The 17,689-nt window shown below is 40.7% G+C and overlaps 1 protein-coding gene across 6 annotated transcripts in view; it reads right to left on the bottom strand.

Annotated features, from left to right (window-relative positions):
* The window catches only part of PHF20 (PHD finger protein 20), a 147,136-nt gene that overhangs the window by 85,812 nt on the left and 43,635 nt on the right, over positions 1 to 17,689 (bottom strand). For 3 of the 6 annotated variants that reach the window (XM_072800811.1, XM_072800815.1, XM_072800812.1), the window contains exon 4: positions 1,942 to 2,011. The exons of the other annotated variants lie outside the window; for them this stretch is intronic. In XM_072800811.1, the coding sequence (XP_072656912.1) occupies positions 1,942 to 2,011 (70 nt within the window). The remainder of the gene's footprint in view (positions 1 to 1,941; positions 2,012 to 17,689) is intronic. 6 annotated transcript variants of the gene reach the window in all.

The raw sequence follows: 17,689 nt of genomic DNA, 5'->3' as shown, positions 1-17,689 counted from the left end.
GAAGCAAGGATCTAACGTCTAATTACTGTCTTCCTTAGTATTAAGCAAGTGTTGAGGGTAGCAGTGGCACTGGCAGTAGTGACTTCCCAACCTCCGGAACACAGCTTCAGTGATGGGTCCTTCAAATCGATACTTAAGGATAGCAACCAGAGTCTCAGTCTTCCAACCCTTCCAACAATTTTGAAAATACTCAATTCCTTGTGTTAAATCCTTTTGTGGTTAAAGTACCCAGAGTGGTTTCTGTTTCCAGCTTTAAAACCTAACTGACACAAGAGGAGAACTGGGGAGGGGAGAGAAGGGGTGAAAGTGGAAGGGAGACTTTTTGTAGTATACATTTTAATGTTTTTTTTTTATTTTTTTTATTTTTTTTAATTTATGATAGTCACACACAGAGAGAGAGAGAGAGGCAGAGACACAGGCAGAGGGAGAAGCAGGCTCCATGCACCGGGAGCCCGACATGGGATTCAATCCCAGATCTCCAGGATCGTGCCCTGGGGCAAAGGCAGGCTCCAAACCGCTGCGCCACCCAGGGATCCCTAATGTTCTTTATTTTTTAACCATATTACTATATTGCTCATTCCAAAAATAAATAAATGGTAAAAATAAAGAAAAATAACTATTGTTTGCAATTGTTCTCTTAAATACACTTATATTAATCAGATTGCTATTCTAGATGGAGAAAGTTCAGATTCTACATATATTTTCTCCCTACAACCTGGATTTGTATCATTTCCAGCCTTTCTTATTACATCAAGCACCTAGTACCCCAATGTCCTAATAAACATGTGTTACCTAAATAAACAGGCCTGCTTCCTTGTATCTCTACATTCTATCCTCTCCAGTCCTACACTATTAACCTCTAAGGCAGTTCGTTTGCCGTTTAACCTATCACAACAGGTTGCAGATACTGAGCATTCAATAAATGTTGAGCAAATGAATTCTGCTCTCCCTTTTCTTCCCAAAGGTCACATATCTGGTCAATTCTTCAATCTCAACGCTCTTAGACTCCAGCTACCCCCTCTAGTTTCAGTCACTTTATAAGCTCAGGCCCTATCACTTTGTGTGGGTATTTCTCACACAAAACTGACAGGGTATGCTTTTCAAAATTCTGAATGGTACTATACATACGTGAAGTGCCCAAAAAACATAACGGAAGGAATAAACAGTCCTGAAACTAGTCCCTACTCCAATACAACTGACATACAGCTGCTACAATAAGCTATCCTGACAGCAGACCAGTTAACTGTACAATTTGATGAACCATGAAATACAATAGTAGGAGACAAAGGATTCCCTAAACCTAATTATCTCTATAAAACGGCGGGGGGTGGGGAGGGGGGGGGCACCTGGCTGGCTCAGTTGCTGGCACATGAGACTCTTGATCTTGGGGTTGTGAATTTGCTCCCTACATTGAGTGTAGAGATCACTTAAAAATAAAATCTTAAAAAAAATGGGGAGAAGAACATGGATATCTCAGTTATATTCCTCTTGCCCTCTCATTTGTTCAGTCTACCAGAGACTAGCGAGCCTCCCTAAAATAACAAACTCTGACCTAATACACTTCTATTCAAAAGCCCTTTCTTTAATGACTTACTATCTCTAGCAATAGTTTTCAAAACAAAGTCTTTGGACCAATGTATGGAATTAATTTTTCACAGAACTGAATTTATTCAATTTGCAGGACTTTTCTTTATATAAAATCATATTATTTCTAAATTTTTGGTGCATAAATACACTTTTTAAATTAAAACAGTGGTACCTGTTTTTAATCCTCTTACTAATATTATGGAGCCATTAAAAAAATTAAATCAGCTCTATATGTACCAATTTTAAAAGATCTCTAAGGAAAGCGGGAAAAAACCTCAACATCTAAAGATGCAAAATGGTACTGAATGCACTACCATTTACTTGGGGGAGGGGAGAGAGCCAATACATTCGTACCTGTTTTTAAATGCGTGGGCTATCTCTGGAAGGATGATCAAGCAACCCGGTTTGCCTCTTGGGAGGGGAACTGGATAGTTAAGGAACTGGAGAGGAAGTATGAGACTTATTTTATTCAATGTATATCTTTTTGTATGTTCTGAATGTTGTACCATGAGCATGTATTAACTATAAAAATATATGTAACTAGATATTTATTTTAAATATCCTTATTTGGCAAAATAAAAAGTCAGCAGTCTCAGGATAAACCCCAAATTATTTTGAATATGCACTGGTCAGTGCCATCTAAAAGTCTGGCAAGTCCAGAACCACAGAATCAACTCCAAATTCCTAGACTAGCAACTCTAATAATGCATACACTCAGGAGTCTGAAGAAGGACCTCTAGGCCCTTGGCTAACCTAAAGCCCTTCCTTGCTCAAATAATTTCACAGGACACAGGCACCCTACTATCTGCAGACTACACAAATCTCTCCAGAAGGATCAACTGTAACCAAGGAGTATGCAAGGTTTCCTAAGGAGAAGACCGTTTTCCCTACTTTCCTAAGGTATACAAGGATGCAAGGCACTCATGGAGCATGGGGAAACCCAACTGCATTTCAGAGAAGACAGAAAACTTGGTGGGATCAAAATCACTAGTTGCGCCTTGGAAAACAGCTCAGCTTTATTAGTCAATAGAACTTTAAGTGACTTTCATCTGCCCAATCAACTCCAGGTTCTACAAGGGATTTTAAGACTCCTGCCCTTGAGGAGAATCAGACACGTAAACAAATTAAGTTTTTAAACTATTAGGTGAGGGCAGCCCCGGTGGCTCAGAGGTTTGGCACCACATTCAGCCAGCGGCGTGATCCTGGAGACCCGGGATCGAGTCCCACATTAGGCTCCCTGCGTGGAGCCTACTTCTCTCTCTGCCTCTTTCTCTCTCTCTGTGTCTCTCATCAATCAATAAATAAAATCTTAAAAAAAAAAAAAAACTATTAGGTGAAACCACATAAAACCACCAATAACTACTTTTTACCTAGAAAAACAATAATTTTATCTGGTACAACCTAAATATTTGGACAATCATTAGGGGTGCTGGAGAAGATGCCACAGGTTAACAAAAGAGGAATTGTGAATGAAATCTATAAAGCCAGAAAAAGGGAGAAAAAGTTTTCAGGTTCAATATGTAACTAAGCCCGAATAATGAGATTCTAGTTTCCAACCTAACACTGTACCTGGGAGTCACATTTCTAAAGGAAATATTAGACAGAAAGGAACAAATATCAAATCCCAAACTGATAACAAAAGTAAGCTCTAGGGAGGGGAAGGGGTACTAGAAATGGCCAAGAGACCTTTGCCTGTAGTTTTAATTTTTTTTTTTTTTTTAAGATTTTACTTATTTTTTGAGAGTGCAAGCAGGAGGAGGAGCAGAGGGAGAAGGACAAGCAGAATCCACTCTGAGCGCAGAGACGGACACAGGGCTATATTCCACAACCCCAAGATTAGCACCTTAGCCAAAATCAAGAGTCAGACACGTAACCAACTGAGCCACCCAGGTGCCCCTGTAGTTTCGATTTTTACAAGGATTTAGTCACTTAATACTTTTTAAAAGTAAAGATAAATACATTTCTTTTTTTGGCAAGGCCTGAACTCATGACCCAGAGATGAAGAACAGAGCTGAGATTAAGAATCAGACATCTGGGGAATATCAGAAAGGGAGACAGAATGAGAGACTCCTAACTCTGGGAAATGAACAAGGGGTGGTGGAAAGGGAGGTGGGCGGGGGTGGGGGTGACTGGGTGACAGACACTGAGGGGGGCACCTGATGGGATGAGCACTGGGTGTTATCCTATATGTTGGCAAATTGAACTCCAATAAAAAAAAAAATTTTTAAAGAAACCCCCAAAATAAATAATTATATATATATTTAAAGATTTTATTTATTTATTTATTCATGAGAGACACAGAGAGAGGCAGAGACATAGGCAGAGGGAGAAGCAGGTTCCACGCAGGGAGCCCGATGTGGGACTCAATCCCGGGACTCCAGGATCACGCTCTGAGCTGAAGGCAGACACTTAACTGTTGAGCCACCCAGCCGTCCCAAAAACAAATACTTATAAATTAAAAGTTCTGAGAAGCATGTAATAAATTATCAACCAATAGCTTCATGGTTTCAGGATTTATATGCTGCTTAGCACGCCCACAAAATAAAATATTATAAAGCTAAGAAAGAGAGAGACAGAGAGAGAGAGAGATGCCTGAGTGGCTCAGTTGGTTGAGCAGCTGACTCTTGGTTTTGGCTCAAGCCATCATCTCAGGAATGTGAGATGGAGCTGCACATCGGGCTCCATGTTCAGCATAGTCTGCTCAAGACTTTTTCTGCCTCTTCACCCCTCTCTAAAATAAATAAATCTGTAAAAGAGAGAGAGAGAGAGCAGCATACTCTGTGAATTGATACAGAAGATTTCCAAGGCATGTTAAGTTTTAAAAAAGCATGCTATAGAGTAATACATATCTTATGATTCCTTTCTCATTACAAAAGAGAAAAATAAGAATATGTAATTTGTTTTTGTTTGTAGTTAAAAAAAGAAACACTAGTAGGATGGATAAAAAACTAATAAAAGTGGTTATCTACATAGGACAGAACAGGTAAAGGATAAAGAAGTGGAAGCAATTATTCTCATTATAAATCTTGTTACAGGACAGCCCAGGTGGCTCAGCGGTTTAGCGCTGCCTTCAGCCCAGGGCATGATCCTGGAGGCCCAGGATCGAGTCCCGCATCAGGCTCCCTATATTCAAGAGGAGCCTGCTTCTCTCTCTGCCTGTGTCTCTGCCCCTCTCTCTCTGTGTCTCTCATGAATAAATAAATAAAATCTTTAAAAATAAATAAATAAATCTTGTTACACTGGATTTTTGAACCTATTTAAACTCTAGCCAATGGATTATTAATTAATTCCCTTGCATTTCCCAGGTGGGCTATCATTATATTCAAATTATGACTATATTATCTCACCTTCAATACTGATACCTGCCCTTTCTTTTTCTTGTGTTACATTGACTAGTGCTTCTAAGATGATGTTGAAAATTAGCAGATAGTCAGCATCCTTCTTTTTTTTTTTTAAACATGAATCTAATTTTTTTTTAAATTTTATTTATTTATTTATGATAGTCACAGAGAGAGAGAGAGAGAGGCAGAGACACAGGCAGAGGGAGAAGCAGGCTCCATGCACCGGGAGCCCGATGTGGGATTCGATCCCAGGTCTCCAGGATCGCGCCCAGGGCCAAAGGCAGGCACCAAACCGCTGCGCCACCCAGGGATCCCAGCATCCTTCTCTTTAATGAAAATGTCTCCACTGTCTCATCATTAAGTGTGAAGTCTGTCAAATTTTCTAATTAATGCCTTTAATTAGAAGTTTGTCACCATACCTACTTACCAAGGATTGAGAATAAATTGTCTACAGCCATACCACCCTAAACACGCCCGATCTCATCTGATCGCGGAAGCTAAGCAGGGTCGGGCCTGGTTAATACTTGGATGGGAGAGAATAAATTGTGAGACCTTTCAGCCTTTGTCAAGAAGATTATACAGCTTTTCTCTTTTACTCTCTGAAAATAATGAAATAACAGATTTCCTAAGTTTAAGCTATCATTACTCTGCTAAAATATGTCATATTCGGTTGTGTGTGCCATTCATTTAATAAGTGCCTGTTTGGTGTCTTACTATTTAACTGACAAGTTCTGTGGCTCTTTTATAAGTAGGATTTGTCTAAATTTCCTCATATTATATCCTTCCTGCCAAGTTTCAGCATTAAGCTATGCTTACCTCATAGAAAGTACTAGAAAGCTTGACTTCATTTTCTATTAAACTGCCTACTCTAAGAACTTTTCAAGATAATTATCTACATTTTCCATTACTTCTATGTTACTAATCTGGTCATGTTTTCTACCTCTTCTTAAATTAACTTTGCCTAAATAAAAGAGTTTAAATGGATCATTAGATACAATTCAAATGTTCAATAGTTTTCCTTTGAAGAAAAGAGTCTGGGACGCCTGGGTGGTTCAGTGGTTGAGCGTCTGCCTTTGACTCAGGGCATGATCCTGGGGTCCAGGATTGAGTCCTACATTGGGCTCCTTGTGGGGAGCCTGCTTCTCCCTCTGCCTGTGTCCCTCCCTCCCTCCCTCTCTGTCTCTCATGAATAAATTAAATCTTCTTAAAAAATTGAAGAAGAGTTCAAGACAATACAAACATTTAAAACTCAACTCATAACAGGATTTTTGTATTTTAAGATATTTATTTATTTGAGAGAGAGAGAGAGAGAGAGAAAGAGGTAGTATCAGAGATAGCAAGAGAGAGCACAGGCAGAGAGAAGAGGGAGAAGCCAGCTCCCCACTGAGCAAGGTGCCCAATGTGGGGCTTGATCCCAGGACCATCATGACCAGAGCCGAAGGCAGATGTTTAATCAACACCTGAACTACCCAGGTGTCCCTACAAACAGGATTTTTAAATGGCAAATACAAACACAAGACGCTAAGCATCTTACGGTGCAGAAACTACTCCCTATTGATTCCATTAGACAACAAACATTCCTAATTTATACTTTTTCTTTTTTAAAGATTTATTTAATTATTTGAGAGAGAAAGAATGGGTTGGGGATGGGCAAAAAGAGATTCCGCACTTGATCTCACGACCCTGAGATCACAACTTGAGCCTAAACCAAGAGTCAGATGCTCAACAGACTGAGCCACCCAGGCACCCTATAAATTTATATTCTGAGACAAATGGCTAGGTCCTGGAGTTACAAAATAGATGACCAGGGGTGCCTGGGTAGCTCAGTCGGTTAAGCATTTGCCTTCAGCTCAGGTCATGATCCCAGGATCGGGCTTCCTGCTAAGCAGGGAGCCCACTTCTCCTTCTTCCTTTGCTGTTTCTCCTGCTTGCATGCTCTCTCTCTCTCTCAAATAAATAAATAAAACATTTTTAAAAAGATAAAAACAAAACAAATAAATCACCAAACATCAGGGCTTCTAGGGTGGCAAAGGCCCAAAGAGAAGTATGGTGGGTTCCTTGGAACTTGTCATCCCCCTCTACAAAAAGATCAAGAAAATTCTTGATCTCTAGAAGAAAAAGAGTAAATGAGTAACAGGCCTAGAATTATCTAGCCTACTACACTCCATAACTAGAACCAGACAGAAGGAAAAAACAGTATTTCCTATGGCATGCCTAGGGTAGAGCCTGAATTTCTGCATGCTCTCCCCTACCTACTTTCTAAAGCACCTGAGTGGAGTGGACACTTCTTTTTCTTTCTATCTTTGGAAAGATGTTTTATTTTTATGTAATCTCTATATCCAATGTGGGGCTCAAAGTCACAATTCTGAAATCAAGAGCTGCATACTCCACCAACTGAGTCAGCCAGGTGGACTGGACTCTTCTCTCTCTCTCTCTCTCTCTCTCTCTCTTTTTTTAAGATTTTAATTATTTATTTGAGAGAGAGAGAAAGAGAGAGTGTACATGGCCAACTGGTGGGGGAATAGAGGGGGAAGGAGAAGGAAAAGCAGACTCTGCACTGAGTGCAAAGCCTGCCGAGAAGCTAGGTCACAGAACCCTGAGATCATGACCTGAGCAAAAATCAAGAGTTGGCCATTTAACCGACTGAGCCACCCAGGCGTCCCTGAACCCTTCTCTTCTTAAAGTGCATTTCTTACCACTCAACTCCTAGTCTCTTCCTTAAATTAGCCAAAACTACTTCTGCTCACCTTCCTCAGAGGCAGCAAATGAATGGTAGTCCAAACTTTTTCATCAGGTACTGGAAGGTTAGGAAAGCAGCTTTAAAGAAGACTTAGCACTTGGGCTGAACCTTAAAAGATGAAGAGAGGTGTTTGCCAAATGTCTGAATTTCCTTCAGAGTGCTCTGCATATTGAATGTATAGGCATTCAATAATTGTTCACCAAAGGTACTATTTTTTTTTAAAGATTTTATCTATTTACTCATGAGACACAGAGAGAGAGGCAGAGACACAGGCGGAGGGAGAAGCAGAGGGAGAAGCAGGCTCCATGCAGGGAGCCCGACTCGGGACTCAATCCCGGATCCCTGGGGGGATCACGCCCTGGGCTGAAGGCAGCGCTAAACCGCTGAACCACCCTGGCTGCCCACCAAATATACTTGTTGAAAGATTTTATTTTTAAGCAATCTCCATACCCAATGCAGGGCTTGAACTCACAACCCTGAGATTGGAGTCACATGTTCCACCAATTGAGCCAGCCAAGTGCCTCCAAATGTATCTTAAAAAAAAGATTTTGCTTACTTATTTAAGAGAGAGAGACACACAGAGAGAGTATGTGCATGCAAATACACACACAAGTTAGGAGGGAGTAGAGGGGGAGAGAGAGAATCCCTAGCAAACTCTGCACCAATCGAGGAGCCCATCGTGGAACTCGATCCCGTGACTCTGAGACCATGACCTAAGCAGAAATAAAGAGTCAGATGTTCAATCAACTGAGCCACCCAGGCACCCTCACTGTACTTTTTAAAAAGATTGGATTATGAATACCTAGAGCCACAAAACAGCAATAGGAATAAACACACAAACCGAGGTCAATCATCAAAATAAACCAATGATATCCATGTTGCAAATGCCAAAAAGACAAAAAGATCCCCATACAACAATTGTCAAATTGGGTGTGCCTGAGTATCTCAGTCAGGTGAGTGTCCTACTATTGGTTTTGGCTCCGGTCATGATCTCAGGGTCATGAGGTCAAGCCCCATGTTGGGCTCTGCACTCAGCAGAGTCTGCTTGAGATTCTGTCTCTTTCTCTCTCTTTCTCTCTAACCTTTCTCCAACTTGTGCTCTCTTTTACTTTCTCTCTCTCTAATAAATAAATAGGTCCTTAAAAAAAGAAAAAGAATTGTCAAATTGGAGGGAACTGACCACAACACCATAACAAAATTAAATCAGTTACAGGGGTGCCTGGGTGGCTCAGACTGTTAAGTGTCCACCTTTGGCTCAGGTCATGACCCCATGGTCCTGGGATGGGGCTCCCCACTGTGCTACCTACTAGACATGGAATCTGCCTCTCCCTTTCCCTCTGACCCTCCCCCACTCATTTTCTCTCTCTCTCTCTGCCTCCCTCTCCTCCCTCTCTCTCTCTCTCCCCAATGCTCAAATAAATAAATACAAAAAAGTTTTCTTCCAAGGGTCAGAAAGTACTGAAAACTCATATTTTTCCAAAATTCAACTTACAAAGGGCAGATAACCTAAACTTCACAGTAAATTAGGTTACTATGGTGACATTATTTTAAGCAAGGGGTATAACTGTTCACTAAGCCAACCAAGAAGCCACAGAAGGTCAGTGCAGCCAATCAAACATAAAGGGACAAAGAGAATGGGAAGAAGAGAAGAGAAGAGAAGAGAAGAGAAGAGAAGAGAAGAGAAGAGAAGAGAAGAGAAGAGAAGAGACGAGAAAATAAATTAATTCATCAATTCAACAGACATTTTCTGATTCCTACTCTGGAATGTGCCAGAGTTTGGAAATACAGGGCCAAATCTATAAAGATATGTGATCAGAGCAGCTGGCAAAAGAAGACAGACTCTATGTTATAACACACACTGGGCCTTTCATTTCCTCAGACATACCACATACCTTTCCATACCCAGTCTGTTCCTTTTACTTGAATTTCTCCATGCCCATTCTTCCTAGGCAATAGCCTTACCCTACTACAGCCTGAGAATCCCTGCCTACAATATCTCAAATAGTCCCCATCTCCTTTCAGTCTATGTCAGCTTTCCGTTTGTTTCCTTCACAGCATTTAACCCAGTCCATAATTATTTCCTTTGTTTCTCCATTTACTTCTTTATGTTTATGGCCTGCTTCCCTAAGAAACTACAGAAACCTCTAATGGAATCTGTCCTGTAGTCACTGCAGAATCCTCAGGGGAATAAATGTGTGTCTATACACCCAAGTAGTGATAATAAAGTATCACAGGTGCAACAACAGAAGACAACTTAAGGTGAGGTAGGGTAGAGGAGCAAAAGATCAGTTCTAGGGCCAAGGGGAAATGAAGAGGCCGAAGAAGAAGCTGGGGGAGAGGGGGCTCAAGACAATGCTAGTGAAGAGGAGACACTTGATTTCAATTCTGAAAGATGAAGAGGCAGGTGATCAAGGAGGCAGTGAGGCTGGAGAGGATTTCTGAAAGAGTGCAACATGAGTAAATCAGCATAGGTACAGAGGAAGGGAGGCACAAAACAAGACAAAGTAGTACAAAAAACTGAAGGTGAGAAAGTAAACAGTAACTCCATGCAGACACCTGCACAAGAACCTTTGTGGATTCCATACCTATCATACAGATGGGCAGTTCAGTCTTAAATGACTATTTAGTATTAGCATTCCCAATAGCAGTTCAGGGACCACTGGGTGCTTGTGAACACATAGCTAGCAGTCCACAAGGTCTCCATGAAGAATGTCTTACTGTGCTTTTCCATAATCTGGACCACCTTTATCAGAGCTAACATATTAACATTTTGCTCTAATGCTACTAAAAGTGGGATTCATAGATAGTATACAGGTTAGAGGAGTCAATCCTCACATTTTTGAGTTCAAAAAACACTGCTCTAAGCTACCAGATAGGGGATCCCTGGGTGGCTTAGCGGTTTGGCACCTGCCTTTGGCCCAGGGTGCGATCCTGGAGTCCCGGGATCGAGTCCCACGTCGGGCTCCTGGCATGGAGCCTGTTTCTCCCTCTGCCTGTCTCTCTCTCTCTCTCTCTCTCTCTCTCTATGTCTGTCATAAATGAATAAGTAAAAAATCTTAAAAAAAAAAAAAAAAAAGAAAAAAAGAATAAGCTACCAGATACGCCAGCCTACCCAAGGGCTCCACCAAGGAAAAGAAAGGAGAATGAAGCTTACACCAAATAAGACAGAATAATGCCATGTATATGTCCAGAAAGGCAGAGAACAGTCCAGATCTAACACAGGGAGACAATATTGGCTTGCTCACAGTAAATGACTTCAAATCTGGGAAGGCTTGCTGCTCAGTCTTGGCTACATATGAGTAAAATTAAGCTGCCCAACCCCACACACTGTGCACATGCTTAAATTAGAGCAGCTAGACAGTGCTTGGCAGGAATCTGTTTGGTCCCCCACACACATACTAGAAATATGAACTGAAGAAACATTACAGGAGGGGAAAAAGAGGACCAGAAAGGATAAAATTTCCCTGATTTCCCACTTCAACAGGTCAGTGTTCACTCATATGGCTATTAATAACCAATGCATGCCAATGGCAGTGGGGGACAGAACTCTCATTACATAAGGATCTCACTGGATCTTTACCACAATCTCAGGAGCATTTAAGCAGTTGTCATTACCACAGCACCCATTTTACATCTGTGGAAATGAATGTTCAAACAAGTGACTAGGAAAAGGTGTAAATAAGATCAGTAACCAGATCTTTTAAACTAAACCCAGTAAGGAGCCTTCTGCTCTTAATTTGCCTTCATATGTAAATATCTTTGTAGTGACTCAGGTCCACAAAGATGTCTTTCCTCTTGGCCACCTAACAGTCCACCTGATGGCTAGCCCAAAAATCTACCTAAACTTTTCCCCAGGAGTTGGACATTCAGGCTGCTTCCACAATCTTACTATATATAAAAATAGTCTTTCTGCAAATCTACATGCATTTACTTCAAAAATCAGAGTGTGCCTTTGTTTCTGGTTCAGTGCTCATACCAGAAGAGTTCTATGCACGAAAGTAACATTCTAAGCCATCCCCAGCCTTTGTTGGAGAGAGGATAGAAATGGAAACTAGGGATCCCTGGGTGGCGCAGCGGTTTGGCGCCTGCCTTTGGCCCAGGGCGCGATCCTGGAGACCCGGGATCGAATCCCACATCGGGCTCCCGGTGCATGGAGCCTGCTTCTCCCTCTGCCTGTGTCTCTGCCTCTCTCTCTCTCACTGTGTGCCTATCATAAATAAATAAATAAAAAAATTAAAAAAAAAAAAAAGAAATGGAAACTATATATATTTTTTTAAAGATTTTATTCATTTATTCATGACAGAGAGAGAGAGAGAGAGGCAGAGACACAGGCAGAGGGAGAAGCAGGCTCCATGCAGGGAGCCTGATGTGGGACTCAATCCCGGGTCTCCAGGATCATACCCTGGGCTGAAGGCGGCACTAAACCACTGGGCCATTGGGGCTGCCCTGGAAACTGTATTTAACGAAACACAAAAGGCTATTAAGCTGTAGCAAAACTGTGCTGTTTTAGGGGTCTTAACTCTTTTCCTAACCCTTCACCACCTCCATTAGTCAACATGTGACAGAATCAGAATGTCTTGAATTCATCTCTCCTCTCCATCTAAATCATTTCTCACCAGTAACAACTCAACAGTCAGTACATCCAGACAACCTATGCCCCTCTATCAGTACTGGCAAAGGGCCTGATATAGAGACACTCAGTAAATTATTTGGTGACTGAATAAACACCACCATCCTTCTGTTCCTAAGAGGGATCTATGTCTCTCTCTCCTGTTTAACATCCCCTGGTTTAGCCGAACCTCCCAGTACTCCTGATGTGTTCCCTCTCCAGATTCTGAGAAGATGTGATATTCCTTGAGGCCTGAATACTTTTGCTCACACTGTTCCTTCTGCCTATTGTCACCTTCACTCTCATCCTGGAAATCTTGTTCTTTGATCTCATTTCCTTCGAACTCCCTGGCCCCTCTCTCCCTCCATCATACCTGCCTGGAAAAACCCCAACCCTAGGTAAATCGGATTCTCCACATTCTCCACCCAGGCAGCTGATTATTGGCTAGATATTGCCTTTGGCATGCTGATGGATCTCACTTGAAGTGCATGACCACAAATAATGCTTTCCTTGGGGATGGAGTGGGCTGTGTGACTGAGTGTGTGACTCTATCTTGATCTGGACAGTGGTTACACTATGGATCCATGTATAAAAGTTCATCAAGCTACACATTTAAGATCTAAGTGCACTCTAATATAAATTGTACATCAGTAAAAAGTTTTTTAGAGATTTAAAAAAAGAGAGGGGCACCTGGGTGGCTCAGTCAGTTAAGCATCTGCCTTTGGCCCTGTGTAGGGCTCGCTGCTCAAAGGGGAATTTGCTTCTCCGTCTGCCCCTCGCGCTACTCATGTTCTCTCTCTCTCTAATAAATAAATAAAAACCTAAAAACAATTTTTTTAAAGAGTAGCATCTTTGCTCTCTTAATTCAATGTCTTACAACTATAAACTACCATAAAAATTAGTATCAAAAAAGTTTCTTAAAAATTCAGAAGCAGAAAGGAATGTTGAAAAAGAAAACTAGAACTGGTGGCATCACAATTCCAGACTTCAAGCTCTATTACAAAGCTGTAATCATCAAGACAATAATATGGTACTGGCACAAAAACAGACACATAGATCAACGGGACAGAATAGAGAACCTAGAAATGGACCCTCAACTCTACGGTGAACTAATCTTCAGGAAAGAATACCAAATGGAAAAAAGTCTCTTCAATAAAGAATGTTGGGAAAATTGGACAGCCACTTGTAGAAGAATGAAACTGGACCATTTCCTCACACTACACACAAAAATAGAATCAAAATGGATGAAAGACCTAAATGTAAGACAGGAATCCATCCCAATCCTAGAGGAGAACACAGGCAGCAACCTGTATGACCTCAGCTACAGCAACTTCTTGCTAAACATGTCTCCAAAGGCAAGGGAAACAAATGCAAAAATGAATTATTGGGACTTCATCAAGTTAAAAAGCTTTTGCACAGCAGCAAAGAAACAGTCGACAAAACCAAAACACAACTGACAGCATGGGAGAAGATATTTTAAAATGTCTTATCAGATAAAGGACTAATATCCAAAATCTATAAGGAATTTATCAAACTCAACACCCAAAGAACAAATACTCCAAATCAAGAAATAAGCAGAAGATATGAACAGGCTTTTCTCCAAATAACACATACAAATGGCAAACAGATACATTAAAAAAATGCTCAGTATCACTTGGCATCAGGGAAATAAACATCAAAATCACAATGAGATATCACCTCACAGGGGTCAGGATAGCTAACATTAAGTAGGAAATGATGGGTGTTGGCAAGGATGCAGAGAAAGCGGAACCCTCCTACACTGTTGGTGGGAATGCAAACTTGGTGCAGCCACTCTAGAAGACAGTATGGAGGTTCCTCAAAAAGTTGAAAATAGGGACGCCTGAGTGGCTCAGTGGTTGAGCATCTGCCTTTGGCTCAGGGCGTGATCCTGGGAATCAAGTCCCACATCGGGCTCCTTGCAGGAAGCCTGCTTCTCTTTCTGCCTATGTCTCTGCCTCTCTCTCTCTCTCCCTCTCATGAATAAATAAATAAATCATTTTAAAAATTATTTTTAAAAAAGGTGAAGGAGATCCCTGGGTAGCTCAGTGGTTTAGTGTCGGCCTTCGACACAGGATGTGATCCTGGAGTCCCAGGATGGAGTCCCACATCGGGCTCCCTGCATGCAGCCTGATTCTCCCTCTGCCTGTGTGTCTGCCTCTCTCTCTGTTTCTCATGAATAAATAAAATCTTTAAAAAAAAAAAAAAAAGGTGAAAATAAAGCTACCCTATGAGCTAGGAATTGTACTAGTAAGGATTTTTTTTAAAGATTTTATTTATTTGAGACAGAGAGAGAGAAAGCACAAGCAGGGGAAGAGGCAGAGGGAGAGGGAGAAGCAAGCTCCCCAACGAGCAGAAAGTGCCACGTGAGGCTCAATTCCAGAACCCTGGGGTCATGACCCAATTCCAAGGCAGATGCTTAACCAACTGAGCCACCAAGGCACCCCCACTACTAGGGATTTACCCCAAAGATACAAATGTAGTGATCCAAAGGGGCACCTGCACCCCAATGTTTATAGCAGCAATGTCCAAAATAGCCAGATGAATGGATAAAGAAGATGTGGGGTGTGTGTGTGTGTGTGTGTGTGTGTGTGTGTATAGTGGAATACTACTCAACCATCAAAAAAAATCTTGCCATTTGCAACAATGTGGATGGAACTAGAGGGTAGTACGCTAAGCAAAATAAGTCAATCAGAGAAAGACAATTATCATATGATCTCACTGATATGTAGAATCTATAAGAAACAAAACAGAGGATCATAGGAAAAGAGAGGAAAAATAAAATAAGATGAAATCACGGAGAACAAAGCATAAGAGACTTTTAATCATAGGAAATACAAACTGGGGGTTGCTAGAGGGGAGTGAGTGGGGAGATGGGGTAACTGGGTAACTGGGTGATACACATTCAGGAGGGTACATGATATAATGAGCACTGGGTATTATACAGGACTGATGAATCACTGACCGCTACCTCTGAAACTAATAATACATTACATGTTAAATAATTTATTTTAAATAAAAAATAAAATAAAAGTAAATAAATAAATAAATAAATAAATAAATAAATAAATAAATAAATAATAAATCTAAAAAAAGGAGGGAGAGAGGAAGAAAAAACTTTAAAAATCCAGAGCCTACCACTGGCTATTGAGTGGAAAAGAGCCTGATGAGGAAAGGAAGTTCAGTCCAGAAGGATATATGAGTCCAGTTAGGTGACTAGTGCCAGGGTCCAGAAGATCCATGATAGAGGCTTGAGGCCAGAGTGGGAGGGTGGAGGTAACAGCCAGTGTGAGAGCCAGGATAGATTCTGCACATGAATATGACAGGATCGGCTAATGGAGTAAATAATGGGGTAGAAAAAGAGAAACTAAGAAGACTCCAAGGGGGCTCTAAAGGCTCTAACATATTGAGTTCTGTGGAACGTTACTGTTCAAAAAAAAAAAAAGTACATTCCACCAGTATAATAAAAAAAAATACAGATATTATCTAAGAATGATAATAATCCAGAGGCTAGAAGCAACATCTCCTCCATAGCAATGAGCACACCTAGCACCCTGATCTCTGTCTAATACCATTTTCCAATAAAAGGAACCGGGGCTCTTTGGAGAAATGGCTAATTCTAAGACTGGGGCAGTAAATATACAACCTAAAATATTCTTTAGTGCCAGAAATAAGGAAGTGTCTCACACATACACAAACACACACACATGAACACACATGCACAGTGATGATGAGAGTATATCAAAAGGGCACAAGTGCCAACTGAAAATGCTCCCAATGCAACAAGAGTAACAAAATAAAGCAGTATGGGATTATAACCCAAAGCCCAAAAGAAATATGAGTCCATACTGATATAAATAAAAGATCCATCGGGGTGCCTAGGTGGCTAAGTGGTTAAGCTTCTGCCTTTCGCTCAGGTGGTGATCCCAGGGTCCTGGGATCAAGTCCCACATCGGGCTCTGCATGGTGCCTGCTTCTCCTCCTTTTGCCTGTGTCTCTGCCTCTTTCTGTGTCTCTCATGAATGAATAAATAAAATCTTAAATAAATAAATAAATAATCTTTTTAAAAAGTAGAAAAATAATTTATTTTAAATGATGAATGAATGATGAATGAATGAATGTATCCTGAATGGGTTCTTGAAGCAGAAAAGGACATTAGGGGAAAACTAAGGAAATATGAATAAAGGAGCAGCCCCAGTGGCGCAGCAGTTTAGCGCCGCCTGCAGCCCAGGGCATGATCCTGGAGACCCTGGATCAAGTCCCACGTCAGGCTCTCTGCATGGAGCCTGCTTCTCCCTCTGACTGTGTCTCTGCCTCTCTCTGTGTGTGTCTCTATGAATAAATAAATAAAATCTTTAAAAAAGAAAGAAATATGAATAAAGTATAGACTTTAGCCAATAATAATATACCAATATTGGTTCATTAATTGTAACAAATGAATCTTACATTTCTGTACTATGTTAATAGCAAGGGATATTGGGTATAATACAGGAACACTATATTATCTTTGGAATTTTCTGTAAATCTAAAACTATTCTAAAATAAAAAGCTAGAAAAATAACATAACATAACATAACATAAAATAAAATAAAATAGCAGGGGCTATTGGCTGGTTCAGTTGGAGAAGTAACTCTTAAACTCAAGGTTGTGAGTTTCAGCCCCATGTTGGGTATGGAGATTTCTTAAAAATAAAATATTTTTTTAAAATATCTTATTTACATATCTGACAGAAAAAGTGAGAGAGCGAGCACAAGCGGGGGGAGTGGCAGGCAGAGGGAAAGGAAGAAGCAGACTCCCTGCTAAAGCAAGGAGCCCAATGTGGGCCTGGATCCAAGGGCCCCAAGATCATGATCTGAGCCAAAGGCAGATGCTTAACTGTCTGAGCCACCCAGGGGCCCTAAAAATAAAATCTTAATAAAATAAAATAGGGGCAAAAAATAAATAAAATAAAATAAAATAAAATAAAATAAAATAAAATAGGGGCACCTGGCTGGCTCCATCAGTAGAGTATGTGACTCTTGATCTCAGGGTTGTGAGTTCAAGCCCCACATTGGGCATGGAGTTTACTTAAAGTTAAAAAATTAAATTAAATTAAATTCTTAATTTAAAAGATTCCATCACCACTAACCTCCAGTGGGACTTTAGTGGAATTTGATGGAATCAGCAATCTTACCACATTTCTCACATCCAATCCCTCTTAATTCTTCTAAATAATATTTCATACCTTATCTTCTTTCCTCAAACCCAAACCATACTTCTCTAGATCCTCAGTGTTCGCTGAGGAGTTTCTTATCCCACTTAAAAAATAAAATCAATCAAAAAAGAATTCCCAACACTGGTAAAAACAGAAAATGGCACAACTGCTGTGGAAAAATAAGTTTGGCAGTTCCTCAA

The sequence above is a fragment of the Canis lupus genome, chromosome 26, assembly GCF_048164855.1.
Source record: "Canis lupus baileyi chromosome 26, mCanLup2.hap1, whole genome shotgun sequence".
Classification (NCBI taxonomy): Eukaryota; Metazoa; Chordata; class Mammalia; order Carnivora; family Canidae; genus Canis; species Canis lupus.
The sequence above is the reverse complement of the archived record's forward strand: the minus strand, read 5'-3'. Positions and strand labels throughout refer to the sequence as shown.